The sequence below is a fragment of the Salvelinus namaycush genome, chromosome 31, assembly GCF_016432855.1.
Source record: "Salvelinus namaycush isolate Seneca chromosome 31, SaNama_1.0, whole genome shotgun sequence".
Lineage (NCBI taxonomy): Eukaryota > Metazoa > Chordata > Actinopteri > Salmoniformes > Salmonidae > Salvelinus > Salvelinus namaycush.
The window spans coordinates 38,244,499-38,265,044 of NC_052337.1; the positions used below are offsets into that span (position 1 = coordinate 38,244,499).

Below are 20,546 nucleotides of genomic sequence, written 5' to 3' on the forward strand. Positions count from 1 at the left end.
GCTGTATTATAGACCATTACTGACCTCCTGGTTGGTAGTAAAAAATAAAATAAAAAGGGGAGGATGCAGCATAAATCCAGTTTGTTTCAATAATTCTAACACTATCCCATTTTCTTATGTCATCTAATAGAAATGTCTTAACAGAAACTGACAGAAATGGACAGAAGTCCTAAGGAAATCTTTCCGGTCATAGCTCATGTGATGTGTTTTCCTCTACATGCAGCTACTAATAGTCTTAAAACCTCTGGCTTGTGGAGTATTGTAATCCTAGAGGCATGATAAAATACGATAACACACGCCTAATGTCTACTGGCATTAACATGCAGAGCAGGACAACTCCAGTTTAGATGTGGCCTGCTGCCAGCTGCACTGTATGGTACTAACTCATTGCTTACCACCAAGTGGCACCAACCACTTTCTCTCATGCAAATAACTAAACAATGGCAAATTCCTACGGACCATAGCCGCGGGAAGTAGGGGTGCTGAGGGTGCCGCAGAGCCCCCTGAAAAATCGTAAATAGAAATATATATACATTTTTTTAAAAGGAGATACACTGGTCCTTTACTAGCCCTGTATTAGCGGACCAATATAGCATCTGTAGCACAGGCACATTTTTTTATTCAGCACCCCTAAACACCTCTGTCTTTTGTGTGCAAGGGAACTTTGCTGTGACCCTTTAATCCAATCTGGTGCAAGAAAACTAGTTAAAGTGCTCTAAAGTAAGCTGCCCTCCTAGCCTCTGTGTAAACTCTGTTTCAACTACACTTGTTGTGGGCTTAATCTAGTTAGCCTTTTTACACTCTACAGCATATTGTACTGCACTCTGTAATGCTAGTCTGGCTGACCAACCTGGTCTCAGAGCATTTTGTATTATTTTGTACGTAAATCTGCAAAACTCCATTTAGTATGATATGGAACATTTCGTATGGTATGTTTTAATTTGTGGATGCCCATCACCCATTTCATATGATATGTTAAGAATTTGCGAAACGTACAATTTGTTACGAATATGCAAAGAATGCAATATGTTACAAATTGGAAAACGTATAAGATTTGACCAATTCTAGCTAGCTGGCTAATATTAGATAGGCAAGGAGTTAGGGTTAAGTTTAGGAGTTAGCATGTTAGCTAACCGTTCCCCTAGCTCTAAGTAAACCTCAGTCAGACTGTCTTAGGCAGGGGTGTCAAACTCATTCCACGGAGGGCCTAGTGTCTGCAGGTTTTTGGTTTTTCCTTTCAATAAAGCCCTAGACAACCAGGTGTGGGGAGTTCCTAACTAATTAGTGATGTTAATTCATCAATCAAGTACAAGGGAGGAGCGAAAACCCGCAGACACTCGGCCCCCCGTGGAATGAGTTTGACACCTGTGGTCTTAGGCATCTCACAGTACGGACATTGCAATTTATTGCCCTGGCCACATCTGCAGTCCTCATGCCTCCTTACAGCAAGCCTAAGGCACGTTCACGCAGATGAGCAGGGACCCTGGGCATTTTTCTTTTGGTGTTTTTCAGAGTCAGTAGAAAGGCGTCTTTAACAACTGTTCCACAGGTGCATGTTCATTAATTGTTTATGGTTCATTGAACAAGCATGGGAAACAGTGTTTAAACCCGTTACAATGAAAATCTGTGAGGTTATTTGGATTTTTACAAATTATCTTTGAAAGACAGGGTCATTTATTTTTTAGCCGAGTTTATGATTTGTGATAAAACAAAAGGTGTGGTTGAATTTATTCTGCCACTGTGTCTTCTTATTGTCTCGGCCTTTAGATCACAGTCGCAAGGCATATGAATTAACAGGTTATAGATCAAACAACGCAATTATTGCATCACAGGTTGTATGGCTTTTGGGGGGGGGGGGGACTTGGCTTCCCCAGGAATTTTACCCACGCACCGCTACTGGATCTTCAGGTCAAAAAGTCAGAGCTCTAGAAAGAGCCCAGCGTTCCCGAGTTGGTTAACCATTCAAAACTATTTTTCCCAGTCGGAGCTAGTTTTGAAGTCGGAAATCTGAGATTACCCAGTTTCCTATGGTTTTGAACGCAGCATTAATGCTCAGAGGAAGACGGCAGGGTATTCACTTTAAATCAGGAACCAAAACTCCTCCGTAGTGACCCGTGAATGCATTCGGTCACATGACAGCTCGATCAGCTGTTCGATTTCACTTACTCGCATGTCAACTGAGGCAGGATCACATTCAAATGGATTGGGAAGTAGGTCCCAAAGTGCTCTTCCAAGCGTTGAGGCTCTATGCAGGTCAGTCAATTTCGTCCACACCGATCTCAACAAACCATTTCATATTGGACCAGCATTGTCGTGCTGAAGCAGGAATGGGCCTTCCCCAAACTGTTGCCACAAAGTTGGAAGCACAGAATCATCTAGAATGTCAATGTATACTGAAGCGTTAAGATTTCCCTTCACTGGAACTAAAGGGCCGAGCCTGAACCATAAAAAACAGCCCCAAGGCCTCCCGGGTGGCGCAGTGGTCTAGGGCACTGCATCGCAGTGCTAGCTGCGCCACCAGAGTCTCTGGGTTCGCGCCCAGGCTCTGTCGCAGCCGGCCGCGACCGGGAGGTCTGTGGGGCGACGCACAATTGGGCTAGCGTCGTCCGGGTTAGGGAGGGTTTGGCCGGTAGGGATATCCTTGTTTCATCGCGCTCCAGCGACTCCTGTGGCGGGCCTGGCGCAGTGCGCGCTAACCAAGGGGGCCAGGTGCACGGTGTTTCCTCCGACACATTGGTGTGGCTGGCTTCCGGGTTGGAGGCGCGCTGTGTTAAGAAGCAGTGCGGCTTGGTTGGGTTGTGCTTCGGAGGACGCGTGGCTTTCGACCTTCGTCTCTCCCGAGCCCGTACGGGAGTTGTAGCGATGAGACAAGATAATAATTACTAGCGATTGGATACCACGAAAATTGGGGAGAAAAAAGGGGTAACATTTTAAAAAAATTAAAAAAACAGCCCCAGACCATTATTCCTCCACCATCAAACTTTACAGTTGGCACTATGCATTGGGACAGGTAGTATTCTCCTGCTATCCGCCAAACCAAGATTTGTCTGCCAGATGGTGAAGCGTGATTCATTACTCCAGAGAACGCCTTTCCACTGCTCCAGAGTCCAATGGCGGCGCGCTTTACTCCACTCGACGCTTGGCATTGCGCTTGGTGATCTTTGCCTTGTGTGCAGCTGCTCGGCCATGGAAACCCATTTCTTGAAGCTCCCAACAAACAGTTATTGTGCGGACGTTGCTTCCAGAGGCAGTTTGGAACTCGGGAGTGAGTGTTGCAACTGAGGACAGGTGATTTTTACGCACTACGTGCTTCAGCACTCGCCGTTCCCGTTCTGTGAGCTTGTGTGGCCTACCCCTTCACGGCTGAGCCGTTGTTGCTCCTAGACATTTCCACTTCACAGTAACAGCACTTACAGTTCACCGGGGCAGCTCTAGCAGGGAAGAAATTTGACAAACTGACCTGTTAGAAAGGTGACATTCTACTGTATGACGGTGCCACATTGAGAGTCACTGAGCTCCTCAGAAAGGCCATTCTACTGCCAATGTTTGCTATGGAGATTGCATGGCTGTGTGCTCGATTTTATACACCCGTTAGCAATGGGTTTGGCTGAAATGGCAGAATCCAGTGTATATACTGAAAAAATAAACATGCTACAATTTAAGATTTTACTGAGTTAGTTCATAAGGAAATCAATCAATTGAAATAAATTAGGCCCTAATCTATGGATTTCACGACTGGGAATACAGATGTGTATCTGTATACCTTTAAAAAAAAATGTAGGGGTGTGGATCAGAAAACCAGTCAGTATCTGGTGTGACCCCCATTTGCCTCATGCAGCGCGACATCTCCTTCACGTTGATCAGGCTGTTGATTGTGGTCTGTTGTCCCACTCTTCAATGGCTGTGCGAGTTGCTGGATATTTGCGTGAACTGGAACACGCTGTCGTACACATCGATCCAGAGCAACCAAACATACTCAATGGGTGACATGTCTGGTGAGTATGCAGACCATGGAAGAACTGGGAAATGTTCAGATCCTTGTGACATGGGGCTCATGCATTATCATACTGAAACATGAGTTGATGGCAGCGGATGAATGGCATGACAATGGGCCCCAGGATCTTGTCATGTTATCTCTGTGCATTCACATTGCCATCAATGATGTTCGTTGCTTATGCTTGCCCATACCATAACCCCTCCGCCACCATTGAGCACTCTGTCAAAGTTGGGAACTAACCGCTCACCCACATGACGCCATGCACCTGGTCTGCAGTTGTGAGGCCGGTTGGAAGTACTGCCAAATTTTCTTAAATGACGTTGGCGGCTTAAGATAGATAAATTAACATTAAATTCTGGCAACAGTTCTGGAGATTCCTTCAGTCACCATGACAATTGCGCGCTCCACCAAAACTTGACGTGACAAAACTGCACATTTAAGAGTGGCCTTTTGTCCCCAGCACAAGATGCACCTGTGTAATTATCATGCTGTTTAATACGTTTCTTGATATGCTACACCTGTCAGGTGGATGGATTATCTTGGCAAAGGAGAAATGCTCACTAACAGAGATCTAAACAAATTTTTGCACATTTGAGAAAAGCTTGTGCATATGGAAAATCTGCGATCTTTTATTTCAGCTAGTTAAACATCGGACCAACACTTTACATATTGCATTAATTTTTGTTAGGTGTATATATATTTAGAAAGCGTTTGTCATTTTAATGCCTTTTAGAGTTAAACATTTCCTATTTTATTATCTGTACATGAGCTTGTGTCCTCAAGTATGTAGACCAGGAAAGGGAGTTGGACAAACCGATGCAGCATTACCATTTTATGGCCATCTCAGAAAATACTTTTGGGCAGAAATCTATATTTTACCCTAACATTCGAGGTTTACTTTGATTATGATTTCATGTACATCAAAACAGAATCCATATTGCCATCTGCAATTGTTATCAGGCACTACTATGCATATGTGAATGCAGTTGAAATAGGCTGTCAATCATTAAAATGGTTAAATAATGCTCTCGAATAGCTACTAGGGCCACTACCTTAGACCAACAAATGACATCCTAGGTTGCACTCAGATTCTCTACCAAACTTCAGAAGTTGGTACATTCACTCCCCCCTCATTTTAAAAATCATTGTTTTTTAGTGCATGCATGACATCCTCAGACCAGTCAATTCCGTTTTAATTAATGAGGGGAGTGTATGCTTTGGGAGAAAGGTGGAGATTCAGAAAGTACCCCTAAATAAAGTGGTACAGGGAAAGTCAAGCAGTGACTTTTCATTGACATGTGTAAATCAAATGAAAGGGTCTTGTTTTATCTTAAGTGTTTGCAAATAATTTTATTCACGATACAGAGCATTTAGTCCCCCCTGCACATGGCTAGAAAAAGTCACAGCAACGGCACAAACATACAAAATAGTTTAACAAATTCAGTTTTAAATACATCTTACCCTACCCTGGTACTATGCCCAACCATAGCAAAAATTGATTTCAGTCAAATGTATACAATCTTATTTACAGCAGACCATTTGATCAAAGTGCTTCAGTCCTGATTCTGTTCTTAGGGGAAGAGGGTTTATGTACAATGTTTTACAAATGCTGTAGTAACATGACATTCCTTAGCTCTCATCTTCCCAGCACAGAATCGCACAAAAAAATATTTATAAGAATGTGCTTCTGGAGATAATGTTCATAAGAAATGTACATATTTTAAGACAGTACTGCCTAAAATACACTTATCATAAATATTCAGAGAAACATGTCCAGTAGGGGACTGAAGGTCAGAACCAGTATGGCGCCCTGCATTGCCTCACTTCAAAGGACGACCAGTGTACTCAACTAGACGCAAGGTCGTACGTAGTAGAATCTTTGAAATGTTTTGGGGCTAAGGGGGAAGGAGTGGGGATATAAAGAGGCCAAGCCCCCAAAACCCCTTGCCACTTTGGACACACTTGGTGTGAGTAGGACAATTCATACATCATTCACACAACTAATGACAAACATCCCCCTGGAAACACAACTTAATACACTTCAGAAGGCATCTGGTTGTAGCTCTGTTAAAGAAGCAGAGGTCGTTGGCATGGAGACCAAAGGTTGAATAAACCGATGGGGGTCACTTGGCAGATTGGTTATGACAAGTCATCTTCTGTATTCACAACTGATATCTGGAAGGAAGACAAAAGCACAATGGAAAGTGGACCTTCACAGGCAGAGAATCTAACCAATTTACCGATTGAGGGCTAAAGTGTCTGGCTACTAGTAACAATAATGAATGGGATTTCCCCCGTATGTTTAGCTGTTTAGTGGACAGTCTGCAAGTAAATGTAAGGTGATAACTCACAATGCAACAAGGGATTGGAAGTTCACACAATCAAGTAGTTAATTACAGAAGTGACCACTTACTGCTGGGTAGGTGTGGCCTATATTGGCAGAGTGCCTGCTGATATCAATGTTGAGGTCTTCTTCTGTGGTTTTCAGGTACACTGGATTGTCAAAGTTTATGCTCTTTTTATTCTTCAGCTGCCAGTTACGCCACATCAAGTAACCTCCTGCAGCAGCCATGGCCAGGAACACTGAGGACAGAAGCCAAAAGTGGGATCAACATAAGGCATACTGGAGTAGTTTAATATCCAGCTAGCCAAAGCTAAGGTTACACAGCGGCGGTGCAATTCAAGGGTTACTTGAATAAATCACCACATTCGATCAATAACTACTACAGCTAGGAAAAACATTGAAGTATTGCGCATCCACCCACTTATCATAGTTGCGTGTCCTTTAAAAGTATGAGTCATAGACAGCTGCAGGAGAGTGCAGCTGAGGGAGCGCAAAAGAGAGATGGGCAGTAACAGGGGTACTTACACACAGGGAGGATAGCCCGGGCAGAGGGAGCGGGGAAAGGGAAAGGCGGAGGGAAGGATGGGCAGTGACAGCGGTACTTACACACAGGGAGGATAACCCAGGCAGCTGCAGATCCTCTAGCTGTAGAGTCCACCTCATGGATGGATGTACTGATGTTGGCTTCTACAATAGAAAAAGTTAGTCTGAATAAGAGTCAGTCCTTTGAGGGACCATGTAAACACAGAAATATACTGGTTCATGTCTTTCAATTAGTCTGTATTTAGGGTAAGATCAGTTGTAACCAATAATCACGTTGTACCAAGAATAACCTCGCGGGCCTAAAGTACAATAGACCCAACTGGTCATGTGTTAATAATACCTCTAGGAAATGGAACATGGGTGATAGTTGGTAGTGACATGACTTGCAAACAAGTAAGTGAATGGAGGGGGGGGGCAAAGAGAACTAGCTTTTTTTTCTTCCCTGCCTGTCTGCCAATAGGGTGGCTCTGATCCCTCTGGCAACCCCCTGGTGGTCAGCTGGGCTCTGGAACATTATGTGGCCATCAGGAGCTGGCAAGAGCAGACTGACGGACCAGTGTTTTGGCACAAATCACAGTCTAAGGAAAACTACCACTTCTTTTCACCAAGGGCTCAATCAGGGAAGGAGAACTGGGGCTTACCAGCAGGGACAGGTTGGGGAACAACTTTTGGCACCGTGGTCACTTTGAACAAAAAAAACACTGACATCAGCGCAACAAAGGCATCTTACAAAAAAAAAGCCTAAACAAATTACTTAAAACAGGCTAATCAAATAAATCCACTACAGATAAATTGCCTTTTGTTACTTTAATTGTGGTCTTTAATTATGCATGCATCCACAAAAAAATCTACTGTTTAACATTCCTGGGTGGATGGCATTAATAGCTACTTGCAAAATCTCCTTTAACAGTACAGGAATGTCTAACACTCCAGACGTCTTGATTGACCAACTTCCCACCACCTCACCCCCCCCCAGTAGAAGGCTGAAAGCTTATAGGCTAATCACCATGACGATGGGTAGCACAGGGAAGCCAGACCAGAGTCATCCAAGAGTAAAATTTAAATCATTGACATCTAAGAACCCAAAAGGCCATGAAACTAGACGACTGGGTCCTGAGTCATGGCTATAGCCAGGACACGCATGCAGCCGTACACGGCATGCGGGCGGTTGACATCTTTACCTTGGCGTATTAGATCTTTCCCATCATCCTTTGAGGGAGCTGAAGGGGTCACTGTCATAAGAGAACAGAGTATTGTAATGCTTTGGCAAAACTTAAATTACAGCTTCACATTCTGACTAAGGAAACACTTGTTACCACGCAGCTTTCTCATGTTACTTTGTCACAAATTAATTCCTAGCGGAATAACAGGAAAGCGGAGCGACGCGAAGCACAGAAGCGTTTGAAAAAACATGCAGAAGTGATTCAAAATTACTAGATGGAAATCAAATCAATGTTCTATACTACTGTCCAGCTAACCATAGAGCCTTGTTCAATTGCCAAAGGAATTGGTGACAAAAAGCAGGAAATGTTGAGGCCTATATTACTCTATAGTAGTGCAAAATCTGAAGGCTGCTCATGTAGAATTAGGAACGGCATTAATGAAATGAAGCAGGAGAGACGATTAGATCAGACAAAATATTATCCCTACTTAACTCATACCTGGGCCTGAATCACCACGAAATAATCTATTCATTGATAATTTAATAAAGATCTTCGTGTATTGAGAGCATAGACTACACTGCATGACAAGTATAACAGTATTTTAGGTGATAGATCTTGGTTAATGGCAGTGGGGTGCACAGCCTGAGCTTTCCCCGCCAGTACCCTCACTAAGCAAATTCGACCCCTTTGTCTCACGCAAATGAAAAGCGTCAAGCACACTGTCTATATCCTAGCATTCCATCAGTTACCAGGCAAGACAGTCATTCAGTTGGCTTTCATTTGGGTATAAAACATGTTGCTTTCTGGATCAAATCTAAAAAGCAGTATATAAAGCATTCAAGTGACAGGAGTCCCTCTTATTGGCCCCTACAATATCCCCCTGTCCCCTCCGCACCCCGGGTGGTTCATTGAATCAAACTGCCTTTTAAAGCCCAGTGCCATCTACACTATATTCCCAAACATCAGTGGCTCTGAGGGGAGAAGAAAAGCACATTGAGGCGAAAGCAGCACAGAGGCTTCAGAAGGCCAGTGGGATGAAGCAGAATACGGGCAAACAGAGGGACAGACAGCCTGGCTACAGCTGTCAGGCTTCACAAGCAACACATCTGAATTGCAACAGAGGGGAAAGAAACGCTTGGATGACAGAATGGGAATTAAAGGCCTCTAAAGAGACAGGGCTCTTCAAAAAAAAAAAAAAAACTCAGCATCACAGCACAACCCCTCACTGCCCAACCGGATGTTAACGTTACAGTACTTGCCTGGTCTACAGTGAAGGCCGTTTGAAGCGAGCGTCTGGTCTTTCGGACACACGCACGTGTATTTGGGGGAGTATTTGTTGATCTGTGGAGCTGGCAGGCACATGAAGGCACAGCCACCGTTCTGAGCCTTCTCATTGCACCAGTTTGTCCCTGTGTGGAATCAAAATGGAGGGAACCAGTTAGCCACTGCCTGTGCCCCATACTTCTAGGATACATTACGTGAAGAACTATGCTACTTTGCCTGTAAAAATGCAGCTCAATCTAGTCACTCCTACATGACAGCATTTTGATCTCCTAAAATGTCCTAGTCTGTTTTTTAAACAGGGCTCTGGCATTTAGAGAGGCTAGCCAGTTAGCGCATGGAAGGATCCTTGTTTTTGACCTTTCCCTATCTAACGGTTACAGGGGTCAATGGAGTTGACTGAAGACTGTTACATATGAGTGTGGAGCTGTGAATTTCACAGAGGCAGCAAACACAGCCCTCTCTCCCTGTGATCTAGGCTAACTAACAGCCTGATCACTGGGGCTTGGGAGAGAGAGGGCTAACATCTGGCAGCCTTACCAGACAGCTGGATTAGCTCGTGGTAAACAATGATGTCCTGTGGCTCGTTCAGATTGCTTGCCAGGGTAATCACATCAGAGCCTGTGAACTTGTTTGCTCCGTAGATTGCCTCGTTCTCCCCATCTGTCCAAAACACTCGATCCTGAAACAAAATCAGTCACACACTAAACCCCAGAGCAGATGCCAGTAGAAATGGCTTGGGACCTATGCTTCAGAGAAGGAAAGACTTTTGAAGACACTGAACAGATATTTATTCTAACAGTGTGACAGTAATTCTGTCAAATGCCACCAGGGGTAAATGCCATTGATCACCACACATGAGAAAATCATGGGGTTTACAGTTTACAGATACAGTTATGGTGAAACCAACTAATCCCTTTGAACGGAGACGTAGCAAATTACCAATTATGAATGTCAATAAAAGCAGGTGTCTGCTGGGTAGCATGAGTTCTCTGCAGCATTCACATGAAGCAATCAAATTACAATCTCAACTGTCAATTGCCCTGCCAGTGTATTAGTTATAGGAAGTAGCTGCCGCACACTTGTTATATACACACACGTCACCACATCGAGAGCCATAGCCATACCTCGAACACAGTGACAGCGAAGGGGTGAGCCAGGTAATCTGGGGAATGGAGCACTTTCCTCCGGTTGTCTCCGTTCAGGTCGACGCTAGAGAGCATGTGCAACTTTGAGTCCACCCAATACAGTCTACTCTTGATCAGGTCTAAGGGAAGGAAGTGAATATACATGTTTATCACACCCTGTAGCCGTGAAAGCAATTGAACCTGCTCAAAGGGTAAATGCACATTAGGTATAATGCAGTGACGGGACAATCAGAATCCAGCTTTACCCACCCAGGGTGATTCCATTGGGCCACTGAATATCAGTCTGGACCAGGACCTGCCTGTCAACCCCGTTCATGCCAGACTTCTCAATCGTAGCTGGTTCACCCCAATCTGACCAGTACAAGAATCTAGAACACCGGCAGAGAGATAAAATCATTAATAGGGTTCAAAATGTGGAAGCATTCAGGTACTGGTCAACAGAAATGTGGACCTCCATAAAATACAGTAACTTTACCCAGAGAGTGGATCAACAGCGACGGACGCAGGCTCTTTCAAACCGCTGTCGAAGAGAACTTTACGCTTGGTGCCGAGGAAGTTGGCCACAGCTATGGTCTTGGTACCGAGGTCTGACCAGTAGATGTTCTTGTAGATCCAGTCTACTGCGATCCCCACTGGTGTCTGGACGTTATCTATCACCTTCACATGACTTCCTACATCTCCTCGCTTATCCAACACCGTGCTGGAAAGACAAGGGGTTGAGAAACATTTGTGTTCGGTTCGAGGTTAATCATTGAGCCAAAAAATGTAATTTGAAGGGTTGAATGGTTTATTGCTGGGAAGTATAGCGAACATATGCTCAGTGAACTTTGGCCCTGGGTACCATGTAAAAATGCCTTCATACGTCTGTCAGAAACCAGTGATAACAGGTCAAAGTTGAGGTAACAGACTCCCCCATGATAATAGACCATCTATGGGCTGAGAATCTCAAGTGGGTGTGACGGGACGCGTTGCACCTGAAGATGGGACCCGTAGCTACCTGAAGATGGCCCTCTGGCTCAGGTCAGCCCAGAAGAGCTTCTGCTGGGTGATGTCTGCATCCAGTGCCACTGTGTTCCGCAGCTGCTCCACGATCTGCGTGTACTCCCTCCTCTCCAGACCCAGCTTCCGGATGTCCCTCCGGTTGGTGAAGATCAGACAGGGCTCCGTGCCTTGAGGGAGCCACAGACACTCATTCATAATGACACTACAATGGAGCCTTTTAAGTCTGTCCTCATGTCAGAACACCACCAATCACGAGTCACTGAGTCAGAAATGGCACAAAAACATCCCCAGCTGGACTTCTCAGATCAAGGTCGTTGTAAACGATATCACTGCTATTCTATTTGAACTTGGATTCATATCATATATATCAGCTTGAGGATATATAAAGAAGCTTGAGAACTCAAACGCATTGATCAGGACAGATCGACATGGGGTACAGAGTCCATTGGATCGGATGCCCATTAGTGATGCTGCGTTCCTCTAGCGCGCCAACGTCTGCCTAGGCATCCCTCTGCCATGTGCTCGTAGTGGTACAGCATGGTGTACACACGCCAGGGTGAGCCAACTTACCCACGGCCTTGCACACTCCTGTGGTGGGGTCCATCTGGTAACTGTTGTGGCACTCGCACTTATACCCTCCCTTCAGGTTGATACAGATCTGACTACAGATCCCAGGATTCATACACTCATTGATGTCTGCGGGAAAGGGAAAACCATGACGAGTCACTAACAGTAGGAAGTCAATTAATTCTGTTGTGAATACAAAGTCAAATGTAAGATGTAGTAAGTCTCAATATCCAGTTACAAATGTCAACTGAAAATGCCTTTCTTTTGTATGAGAGTTGATATGGAATAGTGTATGGTTAATGATTGGATATGGCTCCTACCCCCACAGGTTTTACGGTCTATGAGCTGCAGTCCAGGGGTGCAGTCACACTCGTAGCCAATCACCATGTCCCGGCACATGTGGGAGCAGCCGCCATTGTTCAGCAGACACTCGTTCAGGTCTGAAACGGGAACAGCGGTTACTCAAGCCCTTCATTCACAAACAAAGGCCTGCCTGATAATCAATCACATCAGTGGACTGGCTTCGGCTGGCTGAACCGTAGTGGACCAATGGGATCGCTGTAGCGTAGGACGAGTTTGACAAGGACAATACGAGGTATCCTCCATGGGACAGGTCAAAAGGGTAAATGTATATAGTAAGTGGTACACACAAACACAGAAGACTTGGGTCAAAGCCATAATGTTCTGCGGTCTACAACCAGGGCAGTATTGCAACTTGCAAGGCAAGCTAACCCACTCCAGGGAAAGCATTCGTGGCTCTTCATCGTGAACGAACAAGGCACAAGACTACACACTAACTGAACTCATCCTCCCGTCGCTTCTACTGCTTAATTATAAACAGGTTTGGTTCCAGTCATCCACTTACTGCACTCTTTGATGGGCTCGTCGCTCCAGTCAGGACAGTCCCGGGCCTTGTTGCACACTTTGCTCATCTCGATACACTCTCCACTCCGACACTTGAACCTGTCAGGGCCGTTGCACTGCGTCACTGAGTCGTGAAAGAGAAAGTAAGTGACATTAGAAACCGGTGATACTGTTAAACAGGTACAGTGACATAATGGAAGTGGGTGTAGGAGATTGAGTCGACCATCTACAATTGTTGTGCATGTCCCCCATAGGAACACGGAGGCGTGCCTAATTGCAGGTGCAACCAACGCAATTCATGTGACGGTTTGAAGTCAATACTTCAATAATCTCATTACTGTAGTCCTGAATATCAAATTACAGTATTTATTGACCATATTTTGACCCAACTCACAGGAATAACTGAACACCGAAGCAAAAATGACCTTGTTTAGGAAACGTTCTGTAGTGTCGCAACACTAAGTACATTCATTCGGAACGACATTACTTCTGGTTGAACACTCACAGTTTTTGCAGTTGACTTCGTCGGTGCCATCTGCACAATCACGCAAGCTGTTGCACTGTCTGCTGCCGTGGATACAGTTGCCGTCCTCACACTTGAACTGGTCTGGCCTGCAGGTACGAACAGCTGGAGGAGAGGACAGACCTGTTACACCATACGCACATAGCCCATATACACCAACAACCATTACTTATTTGCACTCAATACCTACACCACGGTCATAACCATAAAAAACAGAAACTCATGACAGCTGCTATGAACACTGAGTATAAAGACAAGCACATTTATGGCCAGATCCTTTTATTGCAATATCGTTTTATTGTAATAGAAGGCTCCATTTATGATCATATGAAACCAGCACGATCTGACCTGTGTAGCAAAAAATAAGTAACCCAATTTTTTTTTACATCGGCTGGCCTGCTGGAGCTTGCAGGCGGTCCGATTAAGCCGCTCCACACTTACGACAGTTTTCTTCGTCACTGCCGTCCTTGCAGTCGGAGTCTCCGTCACAGCGCCACTTGCGGTGGATGCACTCCCCAGACCCACACTGCGTCTCGCTGGGTGAACATTTAGCCGGGGGCGTGGGGTGGCGACCACAGCGCTGAGGGGATTCGTCCGATTGGTCCTGGCAATCCACGTCGTCGTCACACACCCAGCTGCCAGGGATACAGGTGGCGTTGCCACACTGAAACTCGCTGGGGCCGCAGGACGACGGGGCACACTCTTGCTCGTCACTCCCGTCGCCACAGTCGTCCTCGCCGTTACACACAAAGTTACGGGAGATGCAGCGGCCGCTCGCACAGGTGAACTCCAACGAGGCGCACGTGATGTTACCTGTGAGTGAACGGAGTAGTCAGTACTGTGACACTAATGTAGGAATCAACAACAATGTATTCCTAAATTAACTGTCGCTGCTTGGAGTCATTCAAATACACAGTAAGGAAATCCACCTAGTGGTTTGAGGGACACCTCTCGCCCTACGGCTACATGGCAAATCAACTCACCGCAGTCAATTTCATCCTCGCCGTTATCGCAGTCCTTCTCTCCATCACACTTCCAGAAGACCGGGATGCATTGGGTGGACCCGGCCCCACAGCTGAACTCATTCACACGGCAGGTCCTGGTGTCTGCAGGGCACATGGATGAGGGTGAGTGAATTTATTGACCTTTAGTGCCTCAAGTGTTTGGGATGGGAAATGCTTAACACACAATTCTGCAGGGCGCTGGGCTAGGCTGGCTAATGGAGCACTGAGCGATATATTGAGCGGAGCACTGAGTCGACCGCCTCGGATAGCAAACGTAGGCAGTTAGACAAATCAATTGATTTTGATGTGTTCAACAAGATTAGATTGAGAAGTGTGTGTACACTCCCTCTCTTTACGGGGTAGGTAACTATATAGATCAGATTACGAATGCTTCCTTAACTAGGCTGAGAGTCCAGAGCACGTCTGAGCCCATTCAAAACTTTTACAAGCCTCTATCTAGTGGCACAATGCCTGTTGGTTCGGAATCAAACCTAGAGGAATTTATTATTTCAATCAAAGACATCAATCCATCAGGAACTGACCTACTGATCATACCATTGAAGCAGAGGAGACAGTCAATTCATGTGTAACAGGGATATGGAAAGGTCTGGTAAGAGTGCTTGCTACCAAATCAATGAAACACAATATCTGAGGAATGCATATGAAAGCATGCTGGGCAGTATCAGTCAGAAGAGCTTGTGAAGCATTAGCTCCACAGAGAAGCCAGCTCCTAATGTAACATCACACACTGGGCTCAGAGAGTAATGTACGATGGCAGATGAAAGGACAGACATGCTGCTTTGGAAATATTCTAAACGTCTTATCAAATCAAATGTATTTATAAAGCCTGTCTTACATCAGCTGATATCTCAAAGTGCTGTACAGAAACCCTGCCTAAAACCCCAAACAATGCAGGTGTAGAAGCAGTCATCTAACCTAATGCACTTTTGGGAGCGACTTGCTTAATAGCCAACTGCTTCTAACTAAAGAATTTTGGAGAATTTTGACTCACATTCTCACACAAACATTACCATGCGTACTGACAGACAGCTTTCCGACAGCTGGTCAAACAAACCAGTGATATGACATCTTGACCTGCACGTACACACGAACCACCCCAAATATGACTGACACCCTGCTCATTGTGTACTGCAGTGGAATACATTGCTGCTGCCCACGTCACTGGGAACAATCCCATTTGGAACATTAAACAAAGGCTTTTAATGTGGCCACCTGGTCTCTATGCAAGTCGAACTATGCGAGGGTGCGCGGCGGTCATGCACTTAAAGCAGTATAGCGGAAAGAGCCCGAGTAACCTGATCCAATCTTGATCCAAAGCCATATCCACAAACTGACACAGCTGTTGCATTGGCAGACAGTGGGAGGCACATGGTGAAACGCCTCCGTGTGAGATTGACAACCTGATCCACTTATTATGGAAGAGGCCATTTAACCCAACTTTTCATCATACTGTAAGTGAAGGCAAAACATTCAAACATTTATTTTAGACAGGTATACAATTCTCAACTGAATATGAAGATCAGAAGGAAAAGGAGTCCCAATCTGGGGCTGGTTTGTTGCAAATGACTTACGGCAAACTTCCACACTCTCGTCAGAGCCATCCTCGCAGTCTGGCTCACCGTCGCAGTGCCATCTCTTGGGGACGCATTGGCCATTGCGACAGACAAAATCAACCGCCGCACAGGTCTTACGAACTGCAAAGGCACAGCGGCATCAAGTGTGTTAGAGTGATACAGTATGCGAGCTTCAGAATCAAAACAGCAAGTGAAGCATCTTGGTCTTTCAGTGAGGACAAAACCCACTCCAAAGTACCAACCAAAGTACCACAAATAAGAGCCGAAACTCAGATCCAGACTAAACCAATATAAGGATTGACAATGTGCCCTCTAAAATCAGTCACTATAGTGTATATTTAGTACAGTGATCTATTGCAGGGTTTTCAAAACAGTTCTGGGGCCCCACTACACAGCTGATTCAAATAATCAAAGCTTGAAGATGAAGTGTTTATGTTCAATCAGCTGTGTAGTGCTAGGACAATAACCAAGAGGTGCACCCAGGGGACCCTCAGGACAGTTTGGGGAAACCCTGGTCTATTGCACTGAGCATAATATTATTTGTCAAACAGACCTCTACAATGGCAAAGCACTCACCCTCCCACTTATCCCACCCTATTTCCAGTCACTTCATGTCCACTGTGTTAAAGAGCCTCCTCACAGGCCATTCCTCCTTGTGACTAGATTGGCAATAAGTGGCAGAGGCCCATCTAACTATTATGGAAGTCCCATCAACATTAATGTCACCAGGGCTGTGTTGGTAATGTACACAGTCAATAGAGGGATCCACAGGCAGAGAGACAAAGGAAACAGATGGACGGGTAATCCATAGTAACACTAAAGCGGTTATGTCAGCACAGATTTCATTGAGACCGCACATCCCTTTCTACTGCAACCTCTTCTTTCCCTCCATCCCGCTCAGTCTCATCCCCCATGACCCAGATAGCACAAAAAATCAAGGTGACACTCCATTTGCCCAGATGGGGCTCGTTTGCGCGTCTCCGTCACTGCCATTTTTAGCTCTCCAGAACCGTCGCCACTTACACCAGGTCATGATAACCCTGGTGGATTCAGTCACAGCACCAATGGGGCCAAGATTACAAGGGTCGTTTTCTAACAGGCTATGCCACTGATTTGTCACCGATCTGATGAAATAGTGCGAAAAGCGGTTAGTGCGTCTCACCACAGGTGTGCTCGTCACTGCCGTCGGAGCAGTCCTCATCCCCGTCACACTGCCAGACAGACGGGATGCAGCGGCCATTCCCACACTGGAACTGACTGGGCTCACATTCTGTCTTTGATCCTGTAAGGAACAAGGAAATACAGATTGCACAACAATGTAGAACTAGCGTTAGCGTCTCCAGGCCTCAAGGACTACAACGTTCCATCTTGTTCGTCACCAAATTGAAAGTCCTGACCTGGGTCGTGTTTGTAGGACAGAACAAAATAAGCCATCACTACATGCACACATTCAGCCAATCGATGGTTAAGCCATGAGTCAAATTCTAAATGACTGTCTATGGGGTTAATATTGACAGGGTCAGAGTTTTAATTTGACATCACCAATGACCCACTGTGCCGTAGGTACCAGCCAGCCACAGTGAAACACGGCATATGGCTCCTGTATGACAGAGTGGCTGTTGCCAGCCAGCTACGAGCCTGTGCAGAGAGGAGAAAGTACAGCCGGACCATGTCTAACAACCCCCTGCTCCTCAAGAGTGTGCCTGAGTGATCATCTGCTCAGTATGGTACACTACTGCAGCAGGGAGCTAACAGACCTGTGTGACGGTAGGCCAATACCACCAGCACAATAGTCTGCCTGGGACTGACTAGTAATTGTCCTGGGCAGTGGCCATAGGGTGTCCGAAATGGCACCCTACCGCCTAAATAGCACACACTTTTGAACAGACGCCGCGAGTCAAAAGCAGTGCACTAAATAAGCAGTAGGGTGCCATCTTCAGACACAGCCATTTTCTAAACAAGCCAGCAGATCAGGCTCCTGAAGGGTAGAATGCCAAAGAACGATCAAGAGGGTTATATAAAGCAGAGCGCTTGCAGTGTGGACATTAGCATAAGTCTCAGGGGAACTACCAAACAAGTGGCTGATATGGGTTCCCATACACAGGCCTACACATCGTAGAGAGATTACATTAAACAGTGCCACTCATACCCAAACCTTCCAGTGATAGTTCAAGGCAAGGACCGGTGCGTAGCAGCAGTGCCCCTAGAGTGGTTTACACTACAGCTAAACCCATTACCCCCTCCCCAAACCGCAACTAGAATAATAAGGCTGGTCCTGAGGGGCAGGGCATCAACAAAATGGAGTCCCAGGCCAAAATAAATGGAGACTTGCATAATCATACAAACTACGAGGCTGAATCATGTGAATATTAGTCAACTGTATAGGTCCTACTGCTTGTCTGTTCTATAGAGCAAGGACAGCTCACAGCAGGAGTTAACTCCGATACATCTCTGCTATTGTACCACATTTTGTGCTGCGGTTGCTTCACTGAAAAGTTAACATGTGAGCGAGCCTGGGGCAGTGGGTCTGTTGATTAAAAACTTGATAGTAAGCAATAACTTGGACGAATACTGAACAAAAATATAAACGCAACATTTTCAAAGATTTTACTTTTCATAAGGAAATCAATCATTTTAAATAAATGCATAAGGCCCTAATCTATGGATTTCACATGACTGGGAATACAGATCTGCATCTTGCTGATCTGACTCATTCACCATTTTCAAATTAATTGCAGGCTTCTCAAGTGTTTGCAACTGTGCAATCATTAATAGCAGAAAGTCTGAAACACTCCAAGGAAATATGTAATTAGTGTTAGACCAATGTATGGTTAATACTCAAACAGCTTCCATAATGAAAGCTAGAGGGCTAAAATTAAAACTGCTGTAGGTAAGCCTAGCCTACTTTTATTTCATTTTATTACTCTTAATTGAGTAACGAGACAATTACAATATGCGCATCTTTCATTTAGGCCGATTGTCAATCAAATTAGACAAACTCATTTTCCTTCGCCACTTAGTGGCCGTCTGTAGTCCCTGTCCACTGTGATAGCCTAGTCTGAAGACAACGCGCTTTTGAGCACTATTGGTCTCAGTATCACAACCAAAATGGAGAATAAAGCCTTGGTCCTTGGATACATCTCCATTTTAATTAGGTCAAGACGAACCTAATTTGCGTATAGTCTCGCTCAATTCACTAAGTAAAACAAAAGCCCCCGACACTAATAAATGTTATTTTCACGGTGTGGCAAAACATTTCCCTTCATGCTCAACGACAAATCTAAACACTTCATAGGTCTACATACCGATAGGATAGGCTAATATAGACAAGCGCTTAATTGCCAATGCCATGCACTGCAATCCAACAGGAGTCCGCAAATAATCAGTCACCTGTTCTTTGTAAATTTGTTTTATAAATTGCCCCCCCTCCCAAGCGGAGAATGTGGTGTTGCTACGCTGTCCCACTGGCCAGTGTGAAACACAACATATCAATCCATTGAAGGCTCGCCCCAATCTTCAGGAATAAATTATCACTGGTGGAAAATTCTGTAACCTACAGAGAGCGAATGTTGAAGAGAAGAATCCAAATACATTTTCCACCCTATATCAGTACATCGATTTCAGGTGCACTGTAACCAAACCAATTACCCACACTAACCATTTAAAAAAAACTATGTTACCTTTTTCTAGTATAACGACCACGTAGCTTACATAAACACAGACGAAGGCCTTTTGCCTGGCCGCATTTAAAATGACCGACACCTAAAGACTGAAAGCAATTAAAGAGTTCATTTCAATCAAACCTAGGCATTTTTATTGGAAACGGCAAATGTTGGAATAAATATGCTGAGGGCACTGTGAAAACCCGTGTGCACGTTGTGCCATACTCATAGAACGAAAGCAAGGTTGAGTATTAGATTGCCGCTGTCATTCCTGTGTAAAGAAACCATAGGCAGGTGTAATGGGCATAACCAACCCGGTGTTGTACCAACACATTGAAATATACCACAAAACGTTTAGACATGTAAAAGTAGGCTACTTACCGTGTACAAAACCACAGTGCTGAAGACATATTGGTAGGATAAGGAGCCCAAGAATAGACGTGACCATTTCGCGGTGTAGCCGGGCAGTGTGAGCTGGCCTCGTCGTTCTGCGCGGATATTCACACTGCTACGGATACGACACCTAGCTGGAGAAAAAGAAACAAGCACCAACCACGCGCTTTTTATCTCATTTAGGCAACACCGTTCAGGCTCTCCCTCCTCTCAAGCTGGTCATCGAGCTGCAAGCCATGTCCTAATTTACTGATAACGTCAACCTGCACCAAACAACCGCGCCAGCAGAGCTGTGTGTGAGCTGTGTGTGAGCTTTCCCCCCCCCCCCCTTCAAAATGTCATTTTACAAAACAGTAACCCTTTCCCTGCCCACCGGTGATGTTGGGCTATGTGTAATGCTATTCTGATGGGAAGTGTTTCGATACATATGCTATTACGTTTAATAACTGTAGCCGAGATG

The 20,546-nt window shown here is 45.1% G+C and overlaps 1 protein-coding gene across 1 annotated transcript; it reads right to left on the reverse strand.

The window, feature by feature from the left end:
* Positions 1–5,358: 5,358 nt before the first annotated feature.
* LOC120025925 (very low-density lipoprotein receptor-like) lies at positions 5,359–20,268 on the reverse strand. Its single transcript, XM_038970645.1, has 18 exons — positions 20,075–20,268; positions 17,194–17,313; positions 16,029–16,151; positions 14,416–14,538; positions 13,874–14,245; positions 13,415–13,537; positions 12,911–13,033; positions 12,366–12,485; positions 12,049–12,174; positions 11,474–11,645; positions 10,952–11,176; positions 10,726–10,844; positions 10,456–10,595; positions 9,869–10,010; positions 9,307–9,456; positions 6,948–7,028; positions 6,411–6,580; positions 5,359–6,172 (listed from the first exon to the last, which is right to left on the reverse strand). The coding sequence occupies exons 1-18, from the start codon at positions 20,139–20,141 to the stop codon at positions 6,137–6,139; spliced, it is 2,532 nt and encodes an 843-aa protein (XP_038826573.1). The 5' UTR covers positions 20,142–20,268; the 3' UTR covers positions 5,359–6,136.
* Between the last annotated feature and the right edge of the window lie 278 nt (positions 20,269–20,546).

Coding starts and splice junctions, on each gene's coding strand:
- LOC120025925 (XM_038970645.1), bottom strand. CDS start 20,141: ATGGTCACGTCTATTCTTGGGCTCCTTATCCTACCAATATGTCTTCAG. Junction 14,246..14,415: donor CGAGGATGAAATTGACTGCG/GTGAGTTGATTT, acceptor GTTCACTCACAG/GTAACATCACGTGCGCCTCG. Junction 6,581..6,947: donor CTGGGTTATCCTCCCTGTGT/GTAAGTACCGCT, acceptor TTCTGTCCTCAG/TGTTCCTGGCCATGGCTGCT.